The 20,748-nt window shown below is 69.0% G+C and overlaps 4 protein-coding genes across 6 annotated transcripts; 2 read left to right on the top strand and 2 right to left on the bottom strand.

Moving 5' to 3' along the window:
• Nucleotides 1-988: 988 nt before the first annotated feature.
• Nucleotides 989-1,406, bottom strand: LOC142074599 (H/ACA ribonucleoprotein complex subunit 3-like). Its single transcript, XM_075135309.1, has 2 exons — nucleotides 1,268-1,406; nucleotides 989-1,176 (listed from the first exon to the last, which is right to left on the bottom strand). Exons 1-2 carry the CDS (start codon nucleotides 1,319-1,321, stop codon nucleotides 1,036-1,038), a joined length of 195 nt encoding a protein of 64 aa, XP_074991410.1. The 5' UTR covers nucleotides 1,322-1,406; the 3' UTR covers nucleotides 989-1,035.
• A 189-nt stretch (nucleotides 1,407-1,595) lies between these two features.
• Nucleotides 1,596-3,547, top strand: LOC142074556 (lipid transferase CIDEB-like). Of its 2 annotated transcripts, XM_075135254.1 has the most exons (5): nucleotides 1,596-1,652; nucleotides 1,808-1,931; nucleotides 2,573-2,721; nucleotides 2,902-3,094; nucleotides 3,191-3,547. In XM_075135254.1, the coding sequence occupies exons 1-4, from the start codon at nucleotides 1,639-1,641 to the stop codon at nucleotides 2,978-2,980; spliced, it is 366 nt and encodes a 121-aa protein (XP_074991355.1). In that variant the 5' UTR covers nucleotides 1,596-1,638; the 3' UTR covers nucleotides 2,981-3,094; nucleotides 3,191-3,547. The 2 variants fall into 2 exon arrangements, with proteins under 2 accessions (XP_074991355.1, XP_074991354.1); XM_075135253.1 differs by lacking the exon at nucleotides 1,596-1,652 and having other exon boundaries at nucleotides 1,758-1,931.
• Nucleotides 3,548-3,860: 313 nt separating this feature from the next.
• LOC142074555 (nucleolar protein 9-like) lies at nucleotides 3,861-9,382 on the bottom strand. 2 transcript variants are annotated; one of them, XM_075135250.1, is made up of 10 exons: nucleotides 9,135-9,382; nucleotides 8,047-8,439; nucleotides 7,575-7,733; nucleotides 7,346-7,487; nucleotides 6,518-6,707; nucleotides 5,921-6,061; nucleotides 5,293-5,403; nucleotides 4,756-4,974; nucleotides 4,414-4,519; nucleotides 3,861-4,344 (listed from the first exon to the last, which is right to left on the bottom strand). In XM_075135250.1, the coding sequence occupies exons 1-10, from the start codon at nucleotides 9,262-9,264 to the stop codon at nucleotides 4,187-4,189; spliced, it is 1,749 nt and encodes a 582-aa protein (XP_074991351.1). In that variant the 5' UTR covers nucleotides 9,265-9,382; the 3' UTR covers nucleotides 3,861-4,186. The 2 variants fall into 2 exon arrangements, with proteins under 2 accessions (XP_074991351.1, XP_074991352.1); XM_075135251.1 differs by lacking the exon at nucleotides 7,575-7,733.
• A 134-nt stretch (nucleotides 9,383-9,516) lies between these two features.
• On the top strand, nucleotides 9,517-17,827 carry LOC142074566 (geranylgeranyl transferase type-2 subunit alpha-like). Its single transcript, XM_075135269.1, has 17 exons — nucleotides 9,517-9,536; nucleotides 9,676-9,704; nucleotides 10,590-10,691; nucleotides 10,876-11,000; nucleotides 11,965-12,131; nucleotides 13,407-13,607; nucleotides 13,690-13,773; nucleotides 13,872-13,954; nucleotides 14,298-14,399; nucleotides 14,509-14,617; nucleotides 14,700-14,751; nucleotides 15,407-15,495; nucleotides 16,103-16,191; nucleotides 16,268-16,390; nucleotides 16,738-16,851; nucleotides 17,080-17,167; nucleotides 17,588-17,827. Exons 2-17 carry the CDS (start codon nucleotides 9,702-9,704, stop codon nucleotides 17,734-17,736), a joined length of 1,680 nt encoding a protein of 559 aa, XP_074991370.1. The 5' UTR covers nucleotides 9,517-9,536; nucleotides 9,676-9,701; the 3' UTR covers nucleotides 17,737-17,827.
• The last annotated feature ends 2,921 nt before the right edge of the window (nucleotides 17,828-20,748 follow it).

Raw genomic sequence — 20,748 nt, 5'->3', positions numbered from 1 at the left:
AAAGGGCTGCTCTGGGGAAAAAAAGGCCGCTCTGAGGTGAAACCTGCCATTCTGAGGGAAAAAACGGCCGCATTGGGGGAAAAACTGATGCTCTGAGGGAAAAACAGCCGCATTGGGGGAAAATCAGCCACTTGGGGGGGAAAAACGGCCACTCTGAGGGAAAAAACGGACGCTTTATCTGCAGCAGATCCCTCCGGGGCAGCCCGCCCAGCCAGGGGTGCCCCAGGCTGCTGTTTCGGGCTGAAATCAAGACATTTTGGGGCATCGCTCCCCCTGATCCACATCGTGAGGAAACAACCCCACTTCGGGGGCTGGCACCACCAAACCCCACTGGCACCCGGGGGCCAGAACCACCGCTCTGAGGCCAAATCCCCTCATTTCAGCCCCCCCGCCCCCCCCCAGGAGCTTGACCCCCTCCTAGACCACCCACTTTTGGGGCCAAACTCCCCCTTTTCGGGGCATGGAGATCCCCACCCTCCCTTTCGCGCCCAACTCCCCCCTCTCCCCCCACGCCGAGCCCCGCGTTTCGGGTCCAAACCCCGCCGTTCCTGGGCTCCCCGCTCCCCCCCAAGGGGGGTCTCCTCGTCATCTTAGGGCTTAAAAAACCCGCCGCCCCGGGGCCGCGCGGCAAGGGCGGGAACGACCGTTACGACCGTTACCTGAGGGGTGGGGGGGGGAAGGAAGGAGGGAGGGAGGGGCGGGCGCGCGCCCACCGCCGCCGCCGCCGGGTGACGTCCCGCCACGCCCCTCCCCGCTGCCGCAGGGGCGAGGTGCCGCAGGGGCGGGGCCAAGGCTGGGGTGGGCGGGGACTAGGGTGGGCGGAGCGCAGAGCGGAGGGGGCGTGGCCAAGAGGGCGGTGGGAGAGCGCTGAGAACGGGGGGGCACCGCAGCTGGGGGCGTGGCTTTAAAGGCGGGGGCGTGGCCAGGGGAAGGGGCGTGTCTCGGCGCGTCCCGCCCCCCCCCCCCCCCCCCGGACCACGCGGAGCCGTTTCCATCTCATGGGTTTATTCCGCGCCAGGGCCGGGGCTCCTTCCCTCAGAGGAGCGGCCGCGCCCGCTGGGTGGGCAGGACGCCGAACCGCCGCTTCAGGGCCAGGCGGTGCCGGGAGAACTTGTCGTCGGGGGAGAAGCGGGCCGGGTGGGCCGAACGCGTGGGCTGCCCCGCCGGGGACACCTTCTGCGGGGAGGGAAGGGGAGGGTGAGGCCGGGCCGGGACCCCCGGAGCCCTCCCGGAGCCTCCCCGGCCCTGCCCTCCCCTCCCCGGGTACCTTCAGGGTGTAGACGCGCTCGCCGCGCTCGTCGCTGTAGCACTGCAGGAACATGGCGCCGCCGCTGCCGCCGCGCAGAGCACGACGGGAAGGGGCGGGGCCGCGCGGGGCACCACGGGAAGGGGCGGGGCCGAGGGAGGGCCTGAGGCGAAGGGGGCGGGGCCGAGGGCGGGCCTGAGGCGAAGGGGGCGGGGCCGAGGGCGGGCCTGAGGCGAAGGGGGCGGGGCCGAGGGAGGGCCTGCGGCGAGGGGGCGGGGCCTCGCTGGGCGCAGAGAGCGATGGGAAATGTAGTCCTGGGGGCGGGAGCTGCGGCCGCTCCCCTGAACTTCGGACTTCGCCCCCACCCCGGACGCCTGGGTCGCCACCGCGGGATGGACGTGCTGCGGTGAGGGGGCCTCGTCGGCTGGGGCGGGGGGCCGGGGGGCCGCCATGTTGGATGGGGGGGGGTCCCTGGGGGCCGCCATGTTGGCTGTGGGGGTCGCCGGGGGGCGCCATGTTGGCTGTGGGGGCCGCCATGTTAAGGGCTACCGCCGTCCCCAGGGCGGTGGCCCGCCGGGCCTGGTCCCCCCCGGCCCCGCAGCCCCGGCCCTTCTGGGTGTGCGACCAGCGGCGGGGGCGGCCCCGGGGGCTGGTGGCCGCCAGCCTGGAGGAGCTGCGGGAGCAGGTGAGGGACAGAGACACCCCCTCCCCCCGGGACCCCCAACCCACCCCAGTTGCCCCTGGGACCCCCCAGTTGCCTCCAGGACCCCCATCAGTTACCTCAGAGCTTCCTCGTTGTCCCTAGACTACCCTTAATTGCCCCTGGGAGCCCCCCAGGACCTCTAATTGCCCCCCTGGGACCCCCCCCAATTGCCCCCAGGACCCCCCAATTGCCCCCGGGAACCCCCCTCCCTCCTCAGACCCCATAATTACCCCCGATGCTTTCTAATTGTTTTTGGGTTTTCCTTAATTGCCCTTTGGGCCGCCCCTAAATTACCTTCGGGGTCTTTACTTGCCCACTGAGAAGCCCCCCAGATGCCCCCGGGACCCCCAAATTGCCCCCAAGGGTCTCTAACTGCCCCTTGGCAGCCCCCTGGTCTTTCTAATTACCCCAGGGACCCCGTAATTACCCCCAGTGACCCCCCAATATTCTCCCTCGCTCCCCCCATGCTTTTTAAGCTGCTCTTAATTACTCCAGGCCCCCCCCAACACCCTCCAATTGTGCCTGGATCCCCCCTGCTGCATCCCCCGGGTCCCCCAAACACCCCCCCAGGCCTCGTGTGCCCCCGGGACCCCCTAATTGCCCCCCCCCCCCGCCCCGGGCAGGCAGGGGAAGCGCTGAGCCTGCGGCCGCGGGTGACGCTGGTGCTGGCAGAGGACGGGACGGCGGTGGAGACGGAGGGGTTTTCGGGGCGCTGGCGCCCCACACCCTTCTCGTGGCCCTGGCGCCGGGGCAGCACTGGGAGCCCCCCAAGGTGAGACCCCAAATACCCCCCTCGGGCCCCCCCATAGCTCACTTCGGACCCCCAAATACACCCCCAGACCCCCAAAAACCCCCCTGCTCCTTCGCAGGGCCGCCCCCGGAGCCCCAAATCTCCCCCAGGGACCCCCCCCAGGCACCTCATTGCCCCCCCAACCCCTCTTCCACCCCCCAGGCCGGGCTGTTCGCAGAGCGCTGGGAGCCCGCGGTGCCCCGGGGGTCCCGCCCGGGGGAGGAGGAGGTGGCCCGGGTGACGGTGGCCCTGGCCAAGGTGAGTCCCCGGGACCTGGTGGGGCAGCTGCGGGTGTCGGCGGCCGTGAGAGGGCTCCGCTGCGACGTGGGGGGCTCGGCCCCGAGCGGCTCCTGAGGTACGTGGGCGGGGCAGGGTGGGGCTGGGCGGGGCAGGGTGGGGCAGGGCGGGGCTGCCCCGCCCCACGGCTCTGAGCCCCACCTCCCCCCCGCAGGGAGCTGCTGCGGCTGCTGGTGGCCCTGACGCGGGCGGCGGGGCGGAGCCTCCTGAGCCTCTCCGCCGCCCTCCGCCGCCTCCTGGACGGGGCCCCGCCCCAGAGGGTCACCTGGGACGGCTGAGCCCCGCCCCCTGCCTCGCAACCCCGCCCCTTTTCCCTGTGGCTCCGCCCCTTCCCCCCCTAACCGCCTCAATAAAGGGACGGAGAGGGGTCGGGGAACCCATCGCCGGGACAAAAGGGCTGTTGGGAGGGGGGCGAAGGGCATTGTGGGAAGGAGGAGGGGCCAAGGCATCAAGCTCCGCCCCTTCACCGCAAGAAAAATAGGAAAAAGTGGAAAAAACGCCGATTTACATAGAAAAACGGATGGTGGGAGAGCAGGAGCAGACACGAGCAGGGCACCAGGGACCAGAGCGTCGCCCCGGCCCCTCCCCTTGGGAAACTCTATGGTGCTCACGGCAGGAAGGGCCCCGGAGCCGTCCCCTCTGGCACCGAGTCCTCCAGCAGCTCTGTGGTGTGGGGGGGCCGCTCTGGCCAGCAGTCCTCCAGCAGCTCTGGGGGGGGGGGGGGGGGGGGGGGGCCGCTCTGGCCAGCAGTCCTCCAGCAGCTCTGTGGTGGGGGGGCCACTCTGGCCAGCAGTCCTCCAGCAGCTCTGTGGTGGGGGGGGGGGGGGGGGGGGCCGCTCTGGCCCGCAGTCCTCCAGCAGCTCTGTGGTGCGGGGGGGCCGCTCTGGCCAGCAGTCCTCCAGCAGCTCTGTGGTGCGGGGCCGCTCTGGCCAGCAGTCCTCCAGCAGCTCTGTGGTGCGGGGGGGCCGCTCTGGCCAGCAGTCCTCCAGCAGCTCTGCGGTCCGGAGCAGACAAGAGAACCCTGGGTCCTCCACGACCCCAGGCGCTGGGAGACGCTCTCTCTCCCCCCGCTTGTCCTCTCTATGTCCCACAGTCCTCCAGGGCACCTCTCCGGCGCCCGGCGCCCGCTCTACGCCCCCGGCGGGGGGTGTCAGTCCTCCAGGAGGGGTCCCAGGAGGCGGTGGCGGCGGTCGGGGGCCGCTTGTAGCCGCTCCCACAGGCGGCGGCGGCGGAGGAAGAGGTCGAGGGCGAGGGTCCGGGCCACGCCCCGGCCGTGGGGGTCGCGCTGCAGGGCCTGGCGCTGGGGGGCTGCGGGGGAGGGGGGGCGTTAGGGCGGGGCCGCCTCCGTCACCTCCCCCCGCCACCCCCGGCACTCACCCAGCTCGTCAGCAATGGCGGCACGGGCGGGGGCGGAGGCCGAGGCCCAGACGGCGTCGAGGACGCGGCTGCCGTTGCGGTGACACGCCAGCGAGAGGAAGTGACCCTGCGGGGGGGAGAGCGGAGCAGGAAGTGACGTCAGCAAAGGGAGGAGCCTCAAAACCAGCCGGGTGGGCCGCTAACGTTCTCCGTTTTGTTACGGGAGGGGCTCGAAACCGCCCCGCCGCGCGACGGGGGGCCGCGAAACCGCCATCGGGCTTCGAGGGAGGGCTTGAAACCGCCCCCAAACATCCAGAAAACGGGGATTTGGCCCCAAAACGCTGCGGGGGGGGGGGGCCTTACCTTCAGCTTGCGCAGGAGACGGCGGCGGGCGCGGGGGGGCACGGCGGGGGAGGCGAGGAGGGCGTCCCAAACCCGGCTGCCGGGGGGGCTGCGGGCCAGGGCGGCCAGCGCGGGGGGGGGCAGGGCCGCCAGCCCCCCCAGGACCGGCCCCGGGTCCCCGAAGTGCAGCAGATGCTGGAGCAGGAGGGAGCCGGGGAGGGTGACGGGGCCCAGCGAGGGCTGCGGGGAGAAATAAAGGGGGGGGGGGTGTCAGGGGGCCCCCCAAAAGCCCCCCCGGGGGGTCCTGAGAGAGAACAAGGGGGGCGGTGGGGCAAGTTTGGGGGCAGGGGGGCAAATAATGGTGCGAGGGAGCAAAACTTTGGGTTTCAGAGGACAAAACGGCGGCTGGAAGAGCCAACAGGGTGCCGGGGCCAGCAGGGGGGCTTGGGGGCAAGTTAGAGGGGGGCGGGGGCAAACAAGGGGGGCGGGGGGGGCTAACGAGGGGGTCAGGGAGGGAAGAACCACCCCACCCGCTCCCCCCCTTGCCCCACCCCTCACCTCTGGCTCCGCCCCCTCCTCATCCTTATCCCCGCCCCCGAAGGGGCGGAGCCCAGCCAGGAGCCCCACGCAGGCCTTGCGTCGCTCCCGCGGCTCCCAGCAGCCGAAAGCCTATTGGAGGAGAAAGGTGAAGAGGGTGGGGCTTAGGAAAGGGCCTCTGAGGGGGCGGGGCCTGGGTGAAGGAGGTGGGGCCTGGGTTAAGTGACACAAACACACACCCCCCCCCCAACACCAAGGGAGGGCACTAGGACCAAGGCGAAAGCATCAAGGCTCTGACGGGGGCAGGGCTTCCTAAAAGAAGGCGTGGCCTACATAAAAATGCAACACTTAAAGCAGCAACACCCCTTAAAAGGGCAACGCGTTTCGAGATGGGCCCAGCCCTTGCTCTAGCCAATAGGGAACCTGCATCGCAAAACTAGGTGGAGCTATGTGGGGGTGTGGCTTGCGCTGAGGGGTGTGGCCTGCTCGAGGGGGCGGGGCTTGTCCACCCTCAAGAGGGACGCTACTGGGGTCCAATAGAAAGCCTTTGTGGCGTTTGGGGTGGGGCTAAGATGAAAGGGGTGGGGCCTAAACAAATAGGTGGAGCCTAAGCAAGTAGGCGTGGCCTAAGCAAAGGGGCGTGGCCTACCTGGAAAAGGCAGCGCAGCGCCTCCTGCTGGAGGCCGGGGTGGCGTCGGCAGGCGCCCAGCAGGGCCACGAGCACCCCGGGGTGGCCCCGGGCCAAGGGCTCGGCCAGGGCGGGGCCCAGCTCCGACAGCACCTCCCCCACCTGGGGAGGGGGGCGGAGCCAGCATCAGCCCCGCCTCCTCTGTGCCCACAAGCCCCCGCCCACTCCATTGGTCCCAGCCAGCTGCAAGGCCCCGCCCCCATCCACGAGCCCCGCCTTCCCCAGGCTCTTCTGGATAAGCCCCGCCCTCAAGCACCACACCCAATCGGATCTTCCCAGGAATCCCCACCTTCCCCCCTCAGATCCGCCCAATAGGCTGCACCTCTGCATCATAAGCCCCGCCCCAAGGAACAGTGCCCAATAGCCCCACTCACAACTACTCCCCTCCCTATTAAGCTCCGCCCCAAATCTCCCCCCAATAAGCTCCACCTTGACCCCGCAGGCCCCACCCCTTTAGGCCACACCCCCATCACCCCTCTCTTCCCCAGCTCCGCCCCCCCCGGCCCCCCTCCCTCCATCCCTGCCCCTTCAAGCCCCACCCCCTGAAGCCCCGCCTACCACATCAGCAGGGGCGTGGTCCAGCAGGCGCTGCAGCCCGTGATTGGCCACCCGGTGGGCGGCCACGCCCCGTAGGCGGCCCTTCAGCTGCTGCTGGAAGAGCTGGCGCAGGCGCTGGGGCCCCGCCACCGCCATGGCCGCCTCCAGCAGCCGGCTGCGCTCGGGGTCCTGCAGCCCCCGCACCAGCGCGCTGGCGGCAGCCAATCAGAAAAGGGCAGCCAGGACCCCAGCCAATCAAGAGCCAGGCCCAGGTTCCCCCCTCAAGCAGCCCTAGGGCAGTCTGGCCAATCAGTAGCCAGCATCGGTAGAGTGCTAGCCAATGAGGAACAGCCTGGTGGCTGCCTGGCCAATCAGCAAAAGGGGTTTGGGACCCCTGGCCAATCAGAAGCAAGCCTCAAGAAGCTTCCAGCCAATGGGGGAAGCCTGCGGGTTGGCTAACCAACCAACACCTCCTTTTAAAAAAATAATTACCAATAGAAAACAGGCCAAATCTCCCCCAGCCAATCACCAAACAGTGCCTGAGACGCGCCAGCTAATCAGGAAACAGCCCCAGCAAACCTCCAATCAATGGAAAGCACTCTCAAGACAAACTAGCCAATCAGGAAAGGGCACTGAGAATCACCAGCCAATCAAGAAGTGGCCCCACAGAACACTGGCCAATGGCGAGCAAAACGATGACCAGTAAGCCAATCAGCAAAAAGCACCTGTGAACCCCCACCCAATCGCAAACCAGCACCAAAAGCCTCTCAGCCAATGGAGCAGCACCCTCAGAGCCAGCTGACGAATCAGCGCCCCCCCCCACCCCCCCAGGGCCCAAGCAGAACTCACCTCTCAGCAGGGGCAGGGCTGGGCGGGGCCAGCTGGCCAATGAGCACGTCGCAGAGGCGGGAGCAGGCAGGCGATTGGCTGCGCTGCAGTGCCTCTAGCGCCACCTGCAGGCAGAGGCTGGCGCCGGCCGGGGACAGCAGGGCTGGGGGGGGGGGCAGGAGGGATTTAGGGGGGTGGGGGGCGGGGCAGGGGGCGGGGCAGGGGCGAGGCAGGGGGCGGGGCCACTTACAGGGCAGATGCTCCTCGAAGGCCTCCGCTAATTGCCCCAGGAGGAGCAGGAAGGAGGGGGGAAGCTCCGCCCCCTCTGCCGCTAGCTCCGCCCCCTTGAGGGTCAGTTCCGCCCCCTTGCCCTTCGGCTCCGCCCCTCCAGGGGGCAGCTGTGGGGGTCCTGGGGGCACAAAGGCAAACCCGGCGCCCCCCCAATTAATTACCCTTCACAGACCCCCCCCAAATGCCCGTGTAGACCCCCCAGTGCGCCCCAGCCTCCTCCACTGCCCCCCCAGGGTCCCCCAAGTCGCTCTCCAGACCCCCCCCAGGCCCCCCCGTCGCCCCCTCCAGACCTCCAGGCCCCCCCCCCAGACCCCCCCCCAATTAATTACCCTTTGTAGACTCCCCCCGTAGACCCCCCAGGGCACCCCAGCCTCCTCCACTGCCCCCCCCAGACCCCCCTGACCCCCCGCAGACCCCCCCCAGCGCCTCACCTGCCCCCGGGGCGCCCGCCAGCACCCGCAGCAGCGCCCGCACCACGAAGCTGCCGGCCGGGTGCCGGGCGAAGGCAACGAGGTCGCCCCTCACCGCCGCCGCCAGCCCCCCCACGGCCTCCTCCACCCTCCCCGCCGCCTCCCCCGCCTGCCCCGCGGCCTCCCCCAGGGCGGGCAGCACCCGCCCCAGGGCGGCCTCCAGCACCCGGGCCCCCAGTGGGTGCCCCGCCGGCCCCCCCAGGCCCCCCACCACCAAGGGGGGCAGCACCCGGGCCAGCGTCCCCAGGGGGGCCTGGGGCAGCAGCGCCTGCAGCACCCGCGAGCCCCCCGGGTCCAGGGCCACCCCCGGTCCCGCCGCCACCGCCTCCGCCAGCACGTTGGGGGCGAAAAGGGCTGCGGGAGAGCGAGAGACAGAGAAAATTCTTCAATTACTCCCCAAAAAGCGGAAAAACCTGACAAAATCCACTTTTCCCACCTCAAAATATAGTTATTCAGCCCGAAACCTCTAAATGTACCCCCTGAGAACCACACAACACCCCCCAACACCCCCAAAAGCCCTCAGGGTTCCTCCAAACCTGCCCACAGACCCCCAAAAACCCCTCAGGGAGCCCAAAAACCCCTCTAGATTCGCCCACAGACCCCCAAAAACCCCTCAGGGAGCCCCAAACCCCCTCTAGATCTGCCCACAGACCCGCAAAACCCCTCTAGGTCTGCCCACAGACCCCCCCAAACCCCTCAGGGAGCCCCAAAACCCCTCACGGACCCCAAAACCTCATCATAAACCCTCAAACACTCTCAAATCCCCCCTAGATCTGCTTACGGACCCCCAAACTCCCTCCTGATACCGCAATATACGCCCACAGACCCCCAAAACCTCCCACGGAAACCCCCAAACCCCTCTAGATCTGCTTAGGGAGCCCCAAACCCCCCCCAGGGAGCCCCAAAACCCTCTCTGAGCCCCCCAATCTGCTCAGAGACTCTAAAGCCTCCTCAGGGACCCCCAACTCCCCTCAGGACCCGGCCGAATTCCCTCACGGATCCCCGCACACCGCCCCCTCCCCCCCCCCCCGCCCCGGGCCGCCCCTCACCGAGCTCCTCCGCGCTCAGCCCCTCCTGCAGCGTCTCCAGAGCCCGTCGGAAATACCCGGCGGCGTCAGGCTCCAGCCGCGGCCCCGGCCCCGGCCCCGCCTGGCTGCGGGCCCCCCGCCGCACCCCCATGGCGGAGGAGACGCGCGGCTTTACCCAGGATGCACCGCGCGGCTCGGCGCCCGCCGGCAGGGAAAATGGCGGCGCTGGGCTGCCTCGTTACATCCCAGCATGCCCCTCGGCTCGATCCGTTCGGCCCCCGTAGGGCTGAGAGGGAAAATGGCGGCGCAGTGCTGCCTCGTTGTATCCCAGCATGCCCCTCGGCCCCGCCCCGCCCGCCAGGCCCCGCCCCTCTCCCGGCAGCCCTTGCGCCGCCCCGGACCCTCCTGCAGCCGCCGGCTCCGGTTCGTTCGCGCTGGGCCTTGACCGGGGCGGGGGGCGCCGGGCACCGCGGGGGGTCCCCGGGCGGACACCGGCGGGTCCCCGGGCGGCGCGGGGGGGGTCCCCGGGCGGCGGGGCCCTGACTCTCGCTCTCTCCCGCAGGTGCCGGAACCCCCCGAGCCGTCGCCATGGTGAGGGAGCCCCCCCCATCCCACAATCCCCCGCGGCACCCCCCCCCCGGATGGACCCCGCTGCCCCATGATGCACTGGGGCACCATGGCGGCCCCCAGTTCCCTCCTGGAGCCTCCCAGTTCCCTCCTGGAGCCTCCCAGTTCCCTTCCAGTTCCATCCCAGTGCTTCCCAGTCCCTCTTGGCGCCTCCCAGTGCCGCCCAGTTCCCTCCCAGTACATCCCAGTTCCCTCCCAGTACATCCCAGTGCTTCCCAGTCCCTCTTAGCGCCTCCCAGTGCCGCCCAGTTCCCTCCCAGTACGTCCCAGTTCCCTCCTGGAGCCTCCCAGTTCCCTCCCAGTGCTTCCTAGTCCCTCTTAGCTCCTGCCACTGCCACCCAGTTCCCTCCCACTACGTCCCTGGTGCCTCCCAGTTCCCTCCCAGTAAATCCCAGTGCTTCCCAGTCCCCCTTAGCACCTCTCAGTGCCACCGAGTTCCCTCCCAGTGCTTCCCAGTCACCCACCAGTGCTTCCCAGTTAACTTCCAGTGATTCCTAGTTCTTCCCAGTCAACTGCCAGAGGCCCTCAGTTCCTCCCAGTGACACCCCGGTCATGCCCCAGTTCCTCCCAGTGCCTCCCAGTCACCCCCCAGTTCCTCCCAGTGCCTCCCAGTCACCCGCCAGTGTCTCTCAGTTAACTTCCAGTGCATCCCAGTTCGTCCCAGTCAACACCCAGAGCGTCCCAGTGGCTCCCGGTCATCCCCCAGTTCCTCTGAGTGCCTCCCAGTCACCTGCCAGTTCCTCCCAGTTAACTTCCAGCGCATCCCAGTGCCTCCCAGTCCCACCCAGAGCCCCTCAGTCACTCCCCAGTTCCTCCCAGTGACCCCCAGCGCCCCACAATGCCTTGCAGCACGGCCGCCTGAAGCTCCGCCCCCCGGACGCTGCCCGCCGCCGCCAGCGGGAGGAGAAGCTCCGCCTCTACCGCTCCGCCATGGCCGCCCTGCTGGAGAAGGTGACCCCTGCCCGCCCCCTGACCCCGGGGTGACCCCTGACCCCTGGTGACCCCTGACCCCGGGGTGACCCCTGACCCCCCCTGCCCCCTGCCTGCCCCCCCGGTGCCCCCTGCCCCCTCCCTGACCCCTGCCCCCTCCCTGACCCCTGACCCCCCGGTGACCCCTGACCCCCGTGACCCCCAGCGGGCGCGGGGGCAGCTGGACGCGGAGGCGCTGGCGCTGACGGGCGCCGTCCTGGCGGCCAACCCCGACGTGGGAACCTGCTGGAACCTGCGCCGCCGGGCCCTGCCCCCCCCCGGCCCCGACTGGTGGGCACTGGGGGCACTGGGAGGGGCTGGGAGGGGATTGGGGGGCACTGGGAGGGGCTGGGAGGGGATTGGGGGGCACTGGGAGGGACTCGGAGGGGATTGGGGGGCACTGGGAGGGGCTGGGAGGGCACTGGGAGGGGCTGGGAGGGGATTGGGGGGCACTGGCAGGGACTCGGAGGGGATTGGGGGGCACTGGGATGTAGTGGGAGGAGATTTGGGGGTACTTGAGGGCACTGGGATTCACTGAGAGGGGACTTGGGGATACTGGGGGGCACTGGGATGCAGCGGAAGGGGACTGGGGGACACTGGGATGTACTGGGAGGGAATCTGGGGGTACTGGGGGGCACTGGGATGCAGCGGGAGGGGACTGGGGGGCACTGGGATGTACTGGGAGGGGATTGGGGGGTACTGGGAGGGATTGGGAGGGGACTGGGGAGCACTGGGCTGTGCTGGGAGGGGATTTGGGGGTACTGGGGGGCACTGGGAGGGACTGGGAGGGGATTGGGGAGCACTGGGATGTACTGGGAGGGGATTTGAGGGTACTGGGAGGGGGTTTGGGGGCACTGGGGGGCACTGGGACGCACTGGGGGGCACTGGGATGCAGCGGAAGGGGACTGGGGGACACTGGGATGTACCGGGAGGGAATCTGGGGGTACTGGGGGGCACTGGGATGCAGCGGGAGGGGACTGGGGGGCACTGGGATGTACTGGGAGGGGATTGGGGGGTACTGGGAGGGATTGGGAGGGGACTGGGGAGCACTGGGCTGTGCTGGGAGGGGATTTGGGGGTACTGGGGGGCACTGGGAGGGACTGGGAGGGGATTGGGGAGCACTGGGATGTACTGGGAGGGGATTTGAGGGTACTGGGAGGGGCACTGGGGGGCACTGGGGGGCACTGGGAGGGACTGGGGGGCACGGGGAGGCACGGGGGCGGGGCACTGGCGGTGACTGGTCCGTACTGGGCAGGGTGGCGGGGGAGCTGGCCTTCGTGGGGGGGTGCCTGGGGGTGAACCCCAAGTCCTACGGGGCGTGGCACCACCGGGGGTGGGTCCTGCGCCACGCCCCCCCGCCCCGCCCCGCCGCCGCCGAGCGCGCCCTCTGCGACCGCCTGCTGGCCGCCGACCCCCGCAACTGTGAGCCGCACTGGGGGCACTGGGGGGCACTGGGGGCCGCGGGGGGTCCTGAGAGCCTGGGTCTGCGTCCTGGAGGGCGCTGGGTTGGACTGGTTTGGACTGGTTGGGGGTTGGAGGGAGGGTGGAGGTACTGGTTTGTGCTGGGAGGCACTGGGAGGAGGATTTGGGGGCTGCTGGGGTGCGCTGGGAGGGATGTAAGAGCTGCTGGGCTGGACTGGGAGGGACTGGGGGGGGCTGGGCTGGACTGGGAGGGAGTTTGGGGGTGCTGAGCCCCAGTGGTTGGAAGCTACGCTTAATCTGTGGCATACTGGGATTACTGGTTTATATTGGGAGCTGGTGGGAGAAGGCGTCGGGGGCGTTGGGAACTATTGGGAGGCAGTTTTAAGAGTGTGGGTCTTACTGGTTTATATTGGGAAGTGGTGGGAGAAGGCGTGGGGGGTCTTGGGACGTACTGGGAGAGACTTTTGGGGCTGCGGGGCTTACTGGTTTATATTGGGAAGTGGTGGGAGAAGCTCTGGGGGCTCTTGGGATCTACTGGGAGAGACTTTTGGGGCTGCGGGGCTTACTGGTTTATATTGGGAAGTGGGGGGAGAAGCTGTGGGGGCTCTTGGGACCTACTGGGAGAGACTTTTGGGGCTGCGGGGCTTACTGGTTTATATTGGGAAGTGGTGGGAGAAGCTGTGGGGGCTCTTGGGACCTACTGGGAGAGACTTTTGGGGCTGCGGGGCTTACTGGTTTATATTGGGAAGTGGTGGGAGAAGCTGTGGGGGCTCTTGGGACCTACTGGGAGAGACTTTTAGGGCTGCAGGGCTTACTGGTTTATATTGGGAAGTGGTGGGAGAAGCTGTGGGGGGTCTTGGGACCTACTGGGAGAGACTTTTGGGGCTGCGGGGCTTACTGGTCTATATTGGGAAGTGGTGGGAGAAGCTCTGGGGGCTCTTGGGACCTACTGGGAGAGACTTTTGGGGCTGCAGGGCTTACTGGTTTATATTGGGAAGTGGTGGGAGAAGCTGTGGGGGCTCTTGGGACCTACTGGGAGAGACTTTTGGGGCTGCGGGGCTTACTGGTTTATATTGGGAAGTGGTGGGAGAAGCTGTGGGGGCTCTTGGGACCTACTGGGAGAGACTTTTGGGGCTGCGGGGCTTACTGGTTTCTGGCGGAAGAAAGGCCGTGGGCCCCTAGCCTGTACCGGGAGCGGCTTTGGGGCGCCGAGGCTTGCTGGTTGATACTGGGAGTTACTGGGGAGGGGGCCTGGCGCTGACGGGCGGCCCCCAGTCCACGCCTGGGAGCACCGGCGGGCGCTGGCGGCCGAGGAGGACCCCGAGGCCGAGCTGGCCTTCGCCGCCGCCCTGCTCAGCCGCGACTTCTCCAACTTCTCGGCCTGGCACCACCGGGGCCGGCTGCTGGCGCCCACCCGCCCGCCGGCCGCGCCTGGGGGGGGGCCCGGGGCGCTGCCCCCCCACCGCCTGCAGACGGGTGAGGCTCCCACCCCCCCAAAACGCGGGGGCTCCCCCTCGGCGAAGGTGGGGGTCCCCTGGCTGACCCCCGCCCCCCACAGAGCTGGAGCTGGTGCAGAACGCCGTCTTCACCGACCCCAGCGACCAGAGCGCCTGGGTCTACCTGCGCTGCATCCTCTCCCGCGGTACGCGGGGGGCTCCCCCGAGCCCCTGGGACCCCCCGAGCCCCTGGGAGCCCCCCCGGGATGCCGGGGTTCCCCCTCTGAACGCCCCCCCCCCACAGCCTCACCCCCCCCGAGGATTCTGTGCCTCTACGTCGACCGGGAGGACGCGACGCTGGCGGTGACCTTCTCCCGCCCCGTCGTGGTGAGCCCGGACCCCCGGGGGCCCCCCCGGACCCCTGGGTGCTCCCCAGACCCCTGGGTCCCCCCCCAAACCCCTGGGTCCCCCCCCAAACCCCTGGGTGCCCCCAAACCCCTGGGTCCCCCCCAAACCGTGGGTGCCCCCCTCACCCCTGGGTGCCCCCCCGACCCCTGGGTGCCCCCCCAGACCCCTGGGTCCCTCCCTCAATCCTGGGTGCCCTCCCTCACCCCTGGGTGCACCCAAACCCCTGGGTCCCCCTTGGACTCCTGGAGGCCCCCCCAAACCCCTGGGTCCCCCCACAAACCCCTGGGTGCCCCCCCTCACCCCGGACCCCTGGTTCCCGCAGGTGGGGGCGGGGAGCTCGGCGCTGACGGCGACGGTGGACGGCTCCGCCCTGGAAGGGGCGTGGCGCTCGGGGGAGGGGCGGCCACGCCCCAGCCACACCTGGGTATCCACCCTGGGGAGGGGGAGGGGGGCTCCCTGGGAGGGGGAGGGGGATCCCCCCGGGCGTGGCGGCCCCTCCCCCCAAGGCCTGGGTTCCTTGACGGGCGGGGCAGATCTGCGACCTCCCCCCTGACCTGGCTCCGCCCCCTACCCGGCCCCGCCTCCACTTCCGGGTCACTTGGGAGCCTGACCCCACCCACTGTGAGGTGACGCTCCTCCCAGGTAGGAAACCACACCCCCTGTCTCCCAAGGAGCCACGCCTCTTGAAGCCACACCCTTTTCTAACCCCGCCCTTTTCTCTTAGATGAGAATGAGGCGTGGTGGCAGGAGCCAATCGTAGCCCGGGAGCTCTTCTGGTAAGCCCCGCCCCACCTCCCTAAGCCCCACCCCTTTCCCTAAGCCATGCCCCACCTTCTTCAGCCACACCCCTTTCCCTAAGCCCCACCCCACATCATTCAGCCACACCTCTTTCCATAAGTGCTGCCCCACCTCTGCCCCTTAAGCCCCACCCCTTTTGCTAAGCTCCACCTCTGCCCCTTAAGCCCCACCTCTGCCCCTTAAGCCCCACCTCAGCTCCTTAAGCCCCACCCCTTTTCTTAAGCCCCACCTCTGCCCCTTAAGCCCCACCTCTGCTCCTTAAGCCCCACCCCTTTTCCTAAGCCCCACCTCTGTCTCTTAAGCCCCACCTCTGCCTCTTAAGTGCCACCCCTTTCTCTAAGCCCTGCCCCCACCGCTTAAGCCCCACCCCTTTCCCTAAGCCCCGCCCCACGTGCTTTCCTTAAGCCCCGCCTCTACAAGCCATGCTCTTGCAATAGGGTGCTGCCCCTTTAAGCCCCTCCCAAGCCAAGCACCGCCCACCTGCTGGGGCCACACCCCCTTGGTTAAGCCCCACCCCCCACGGGCACCAAACCTCACTCGGCCCCCCCCAGTGGCTGGCTAAGCCACGCCCCCCATAGCCAGGCCCCGCCCCAGTGACCAGGCCCCGCCCCTGACCCTATGCCCCGCCCCCAGGCCGGAAGTGGGCGTGGCCGAGGCGGGGGTGCTGGAGGCGCAGGTGGAGACGTGCCGGCAGCTGCTGGAGCTGGAGCCCCGCAGCCGGGGTGAGCCCCCCGGGACCCCGCACCCCGGTCCCCCCAGACCCCGGGGTTCCTCCCCGGATCCCTGGGTGCCCCCCAGAGCCCTGGGTCCCCCCCAGCCCCAGGTCTCCCCCAAACCTGGGATCCTCCCTCAGCCCCTGGGTCCCCCTCAAGCCCCCAGGTCCCCCCCAACCCCCGGGTCCCCCCCAGACCCCCGGGTCCCCCCCAGACCTCCAGGTCCTCTCCAACCCCAGGGTCCCCCCCGCCCCCGGGTCCCCCCAAGACCTCCGGGTCCCCCCTAGATCCCAGGGTCCCCCCCAACCCCCGGGTCCCCCCCAGACCCCCGGGTCCCCCCCAGACCTCCAGGTCCCCCCCAACCCCCGGGTCCCCCCCAGACCCCCGGGTCCCCCCCAGACCTCCGGGTCCCCCCTAGATCCCAGGGTCCCCCCCAACCCCCGGGTCCCCCCCAGACCCCCGGGTCCCCCCCAGACCTCCAGGTCCTCTCCAACCCCAGGGTCCCCCCCGCCCCCGGGTGCCCCCACCGTTGGGTGCCCCCACCCTTGGGTGCCCCCGCCCCCGGGTGCCCCAGGCGCAGGTGCCCCAGCGCCGCGCCCTGACGGGGTGCGGGCAGGCTGCCTGCTGACGCTGGTGCTGCTGCTGTCGGCCCTGGACCCGCTGGCCCACGAGGAGGAGACGCGGCGCTGCCTGCGGGACCTCCAGGTGGGCGGGGCTGCGGGGGGAGGGGGCGGGGCTCGGGGGGAGGTGGGCGGTGCCTGACGTGACCCCGCCCCCCCAGGAGGCAGACCCGCTGCGGAGCGGCTTCGTGGCCGACGTGGCCTCGCGGGCGGAGGCGGCGCTGGGGGTGCTGCGGCAGGGGGCGGGGCCCGACGGGACCGTGAGGCTCCGCCTCCCCGGGAAGGTAGGGGCGGGGCCTGAGGGGGCGGGGCTGGGTGGGAGGGGCTTGAGGGGAAGGGGGGAGAGTGCAGGGCAATGGCGTTTGCAAGGGGGTGGGGCTAAAGGGGCGGAGTGGGAGGAGCTTGGGGTGGGAGGGGTTTAAGTGGGTACGGCTTAAACGCAGGTTTAAAGGGGTGGGGTGTAAGTGGGCGGGGCCTAAGGGGGCAGGGCTGAGGTGAGTGGCATGAGAGGAGCTTGAGGCGGTGTGGTTCCAGGGGGAGGGGCTTAAAGCAGCAGAGGAGAGGGGAATGGGGGGCTGGGAGGGACTGGGGGGGCGAAAGGGGAGTGGCCTCACGGAGGCCCCGCCCCCAGGGGCTGACGTCGCTGCCGCTGCTGGAGCGCATGGTGCTGGTCACCCACCTCGACCTGGCCCGGAACCGCCTGGGGGGGCTCCCCCCTGCCCTGGGGGGGCTGCGGCGCCTGCAGGTGGGGCCTGGGGGGGGGCGGGGGGTCGGGGGGGTCCCAGGGGTCGGGGGGGTCCCAGGGGTTTGGGGGGTCCCGGGGGTCGGGGGGGACCCAGGGGTTTGGGGGGTCCCAGGGCTGGGGGGGGAACCCCAGACTTGGGGGGGTCTGCGGGGGGACCCAGGGATCCGGGGGGGCCCCCAGGGGTCCAAGGGGGACCCCGGCATCCGGGTGACCCCCCCTCCCCCACAGGTGCTGGACGTGTCGCACAACGAGGTCACGACCCTGCGGGGGTTCCCGCCCCTCCCCCGCCTGGAGGAGCTGCGGCTGGACGGCAACCGTATCCAGGGGGCGGGGCTTGGGGCTGGGAGGGCGGGGCTTAAGGGGGGGTGGGTCGGGCTTAGGGTCTGGGGGTGGAGCTGCGGGTGAGGGCAGGGTTTAATGGGGTGGGGTTGAGGGGGTGGGTGGGGCACAAAGGGTTGGGTTCAGGGGCAAGGGCGGGGCAGAGTAGGGCGGGGCTTGTGGGTGGGGTCTGGAGAAGTGGGGTTGGGGGCATTACGGGGCAGGGCTGAATGGGGCGGAGCTTGGTCGGGTGCGGTGTATGGGGCGGAGCTTATTGGCACCAATAGAGGTGCTAGGGGAGGGCGGGGCCTAAGGGGGTGGAGCTTATGAGAGGTGGGGCGTGAGGGTGGGAGGGGTGGGGCCAAGAAGGTGGGCAGGGCTTCTCTGGGCGTGTCCTCCTTGACTCCACCCCGCCCAGCCATAAGCCACGCCTCTGACCTGACCCCATTGGCCTCCTGCCCCCGGCTGGCTCGTCTGCGATTGGCCGAGACGCCCCTGGCCGCCGCACCCGAGGCTGCCGCCCACCTGGCCCAGCTCCTCCCCCACGTCGACGTTGTCCTCGCCTGATTGGCCGGTGCCTGGAGCTCCGCCCGCCCCGCTGCTGTTGACGTCGTCCCCCCCCCCCCCCCCCCCCCCATGGCTCGGCCCCGCCCTTTAAAGGGCATCTCTAATAAAGCGATGTCACAAGAGCCGGGGTTACGACACGCGTCCGGCTCTCCCAGTCCCTCCCAGTCCCTCCCAGTTCCTCTTCCCGCCCCCCAGTTGCTTCATCGGGACCAAACCCCAAACCGCCGCCCGCTTGCGCCATCGCCAGGCGGGGCCCCGGGCGTCGGGGCGATGGGGCGGGGCAGCGGCAGGACCTGTCTGTCTGCCCCACCCCGCGGCTGCATCACCCCGGCCCCGCCCAACCCCACGGCAGCCCTGCCAAATAGTGAGCCGGCCCAGCCCAGCCCTGCCCTGCGGCCCCCCCCACTCCCTTGCCAAATAGTGATCCACCCCACAGGTGCCCCCTGGCCCAATAGCGAGCCGCGCCTGCCAAATAGTGAGCCCTGCCTGCCCCGGGGTAAGCCCCGCCCCCTAGGGCCCCCTTGCCAAATAGTGAGCCATCCCTGCCCTGGGGTAAGCCCCACCCCCTAGGGCCCCCTTGCCAAATAGTGAGCTCCAGCCCTGCCCCGTAGTTCACCTGCCAGTGACCCCAATTCCCCGTGCCAAATAGTGAGACCTTGCCCCACCCCATGGGACCCCCTGCCACATAGTGAGCTATTGCCCACCCCATGGGACCCCCCCGCCACATAGTGAGCCATTGCCCCACCCCATGGGACCCCCCCGCCACATAGTGAGCCATTGCTCACCCCATGGGACCCCCTGCCACATAGTGAGCCATTGCCCCACCCCATGGGACCCCCCGCCACATAGTGAGCCATTGCTCACCCCATGGGACCCCCCTGCCACATAGTGAGCCATTGCCCACCCCATGGGACCCCCCCGCCACATAGTGAGCCATTGCTCACCCCATGGGACCACCTGCCACATAGTGAGCCATTGCCTCACCCATTGGGACCCCCCTGCCACATAGTGAGCCGTTGCCTCACCCCATGGGACCCCCCTGCCACATAGTGAGCCATTGCCTCACCCCATGGGACCCCCTGCCACATAGTGAGCCATTGCTCACCCCATGGGACTCCCCTGCCACATAGTGAGCCATTGCTCACCCCATGGGACCCCCTGCCACATAGTGAGCCATTGCTCACCCCATGGGACTCCCCTGCCACATAGTGAGCCATTGCTCACCCCATGGGACCCCCCTGCCACATAGTGAGCCATCGCCCCACCCCATGGGACCCCCTGCCACATAGTGAGCCATTACCCCACCCCATGGGACCCCCCTGCCACATAGTGAGCCATTACCCCACCCCATGGGACCCCCTGCCACATAGTGAGCTATTTCCCACCCCATGGGACCCCCTGCCACATAGTGAGCCATTGCTCACCCCATGGGACCCCCTGCCACATAGTGAGCCATTGCCTCACCCCATGGGACCCCCCTGCCACATAGTGAGCCATTGCTCACCCCATGGGACCCCCCTGCCACATAGTGAGCCATCGCCCCACCCCATGGGACCCCCCTGCCACATAGTGAGCCATCGCTCACCCCATGGGACCCCCCTGCCACATAGTGAGCCATTGCTCACCCCATGGGACCCCCCTGCCACATAGTGAGCCATCGCCTCACCCCATGGGACCCCCTGCCACATAGTGAGCCATTACCCCACCCCATGGGACCCCCTGCCACATAGTGAGCCATTGCTCACCCCATGGGACCCCCCTGCCACATAGTGAGCCATTGCTCACGCCATGGGACCCCCTGCCACATAGTGAGCCATTGCTCACCCCATGGGACCCCCTGCCACATAGTGAGCCATTGCCTCACCCCATGGGACCCCCTGCCACATAGTGAGCCATCGCCCCACCCCATGGGACCCCCCTGCCACATAGTGAGCCATTGCTCACCCCATGGGACCCCCTGCCACATAGTGAGCCATTGCTCACCCCATGGGACCTCCTGCCACATAGTGAGCCATTACCCCACCCCATGGGACCCCCCTGCCACATAGTGAGCCATTGCTCACCCCATGGGACCCCCTGCCACATAGTGAGCCATTGCTCACCCCATGGGACCCCCCTGCCACATAGTGAGCCATTGCTCACGCCATGGGACCCCCTGCCACATAGTGAGCCATTGCCTCACCCCATGGGACCCCCTGCCACATAGTGAGCCATTGCCTCACCCCATGGGACCCCCCTGCCACATAGTGAGCCATTGCTCACCCCATGGGACCCCCTGCCACATAGTGAGCCATTGCTCACCCCATGGGACCTCCTGCCACATAGTGAGCCATTACCCCACCCCATGGGACCCCCTGCCACATAGTGAGCCATTGCCTCACCCCATGGGACCCCCTGCCACATAGTGAGCCATTGCCTCACCCCATGGGACCCCCCTGCCACATAGTGAGCCATTGCTCACCCCATGGGACCCCCTGCCACATAGTGAGCCATTGCTCACCCCATGGGACCTCCTGCCACATAGTGAGCCATTACCCCACCCCATGGGACCCCCCTGCCACATAGTGAGCCATTGCCTCACCCCATGGGACCCCCTGCCACATAGTGAGCCATCGCTCACCCCATGGGACCCCCCTGCCACATAGTGAGCCATTACCCCACCCCATGGGACCCCCCTGCCACATAGTGAGCCATTGCTCACCCCATGGGACCCCCTGCCACATAGTGAGCCATTGCTCACCCCATGGGACCCCCCTGCCACATAGTGAGCCATTGCTCACGCCATGGGACCCCCTGCCACATAGTGAGCCATTGCCTCACCCCATGGGACCCCCCTGCCACATAGTGAGCCATTGCTCACCCCATGGGACCCCCTGCCACATAGTGAGCCATTGCTCACCCCATGGGACCTCCTGCCACATAGTGAGCCATTACCCCACCCCATGGGACCCCCCTGCCACATAGTGAGCCATTACCCCACCCCATGGGACCCCCCTGCCACATAGTGAGCCA

This window comes from Calonectris borealis, chromosome 38, assembly GCF_964195595.1.
Source record: "Calonectris borealis chromosome 38, bCalBor7.hap1.2, whole genome shotgun sequence".
NCBI lineage: Eukaryota > Metazoa > Chordata > Aves > Procellariiformes > Procellariidae > Calonectris > Calonectris borealis.
This window is presented reverse-complemented; position numbering and strand designations above follow the sequence as displayed.

What these genes read in the sequence shown, in the direction of transcription:
- LOC142074555 (XM_075135250.1), bottom strand. Translation starts at nt 9,264, where the DNA reads ATGGGGGTGCGGCGGGGGGCCCGCAGCCAGGCGGGGCCGGGGCCGGGG. An exon ending in GGCGGGCGCCCCGGGGGCAG is followed by an intron (nt 7,734 to 8,046) that starts GTGAGGCGCTGG and finishes TTGTGCCCCCAG; the next exon opens with GACCCCCACAGCTGCCCCCT. An exon ending in AGGAGGGGGCGGAGCCAGAG is followed by an intron (nt 4,975 to 5,292) that starts GTGAGGGGTGGG and finishes TTCTCCCCGCAG; the next exon opens with CCCTCGCTGGGCCCCGTCAC.
- LOC142074556 (XM_075135253.1), top strand. Translation starts at nt 1,761, where the DNA reads ATGTTGGCTGTGGGGGCCGCCATGTTAAGGGCTACCGCCGTCCCCAGG. An exon ending in TGGAGGAGCTGCGGGAGCAG is followed by an intron (nt 1,932 to 2,572) that starts GTGAGGGACAGA and finishes CGCCCCGGGCAG; the next exon opens with GCAGGGGAAGCGCTGAGCCT. An exon ending in AGCACTGGGAGCCCCCCAAG is followed by an intron (nt 2,722 to 2,901) that starts GTGAGACCCCAA and finishes TCCACCCCCCAG; the next exon opens with GCCGGGCTGTTCGCAGAGCG.
- LOC142074566 (XM_075135269.1), top strand. An exon ending in GTAGCCCGGGAGCTCTTCTG is followed by an intron (nt 14,752 to 15,406) that starts GTAAGCCCCGCC and finishes CCCCGCCCCCAG; the next exon opens with GCCGGAAGTGGGCGTGGCCG. An exon ending in GCTGCCTGCGGGACCTCCAG is followed by an intron (nt 16,192 to 16,267) that starts GTGGGCGGGGCT and finishes CCGCCCCCCCAG; the next exon opens with GAGGCAGACCCGCTGCGGAG.
- LOC142074599 (XM_075135309.1), bottom strand. Translation starts at nt 1,321, where the DNA reads ATGTTCCTGCAGTGCTACAGCGACGAGCGCGGCGAGCGCGTCTACACC. An exon ending in AGCGCGTCTACACCCTGAAG is followed by an intron (nt 1,177 to 1,267) that starts GTACCCGGGGAG and finishes CCCTCCCCGCAG; the next exon opens with AAGGTGTCCCCGGCGGGGCA.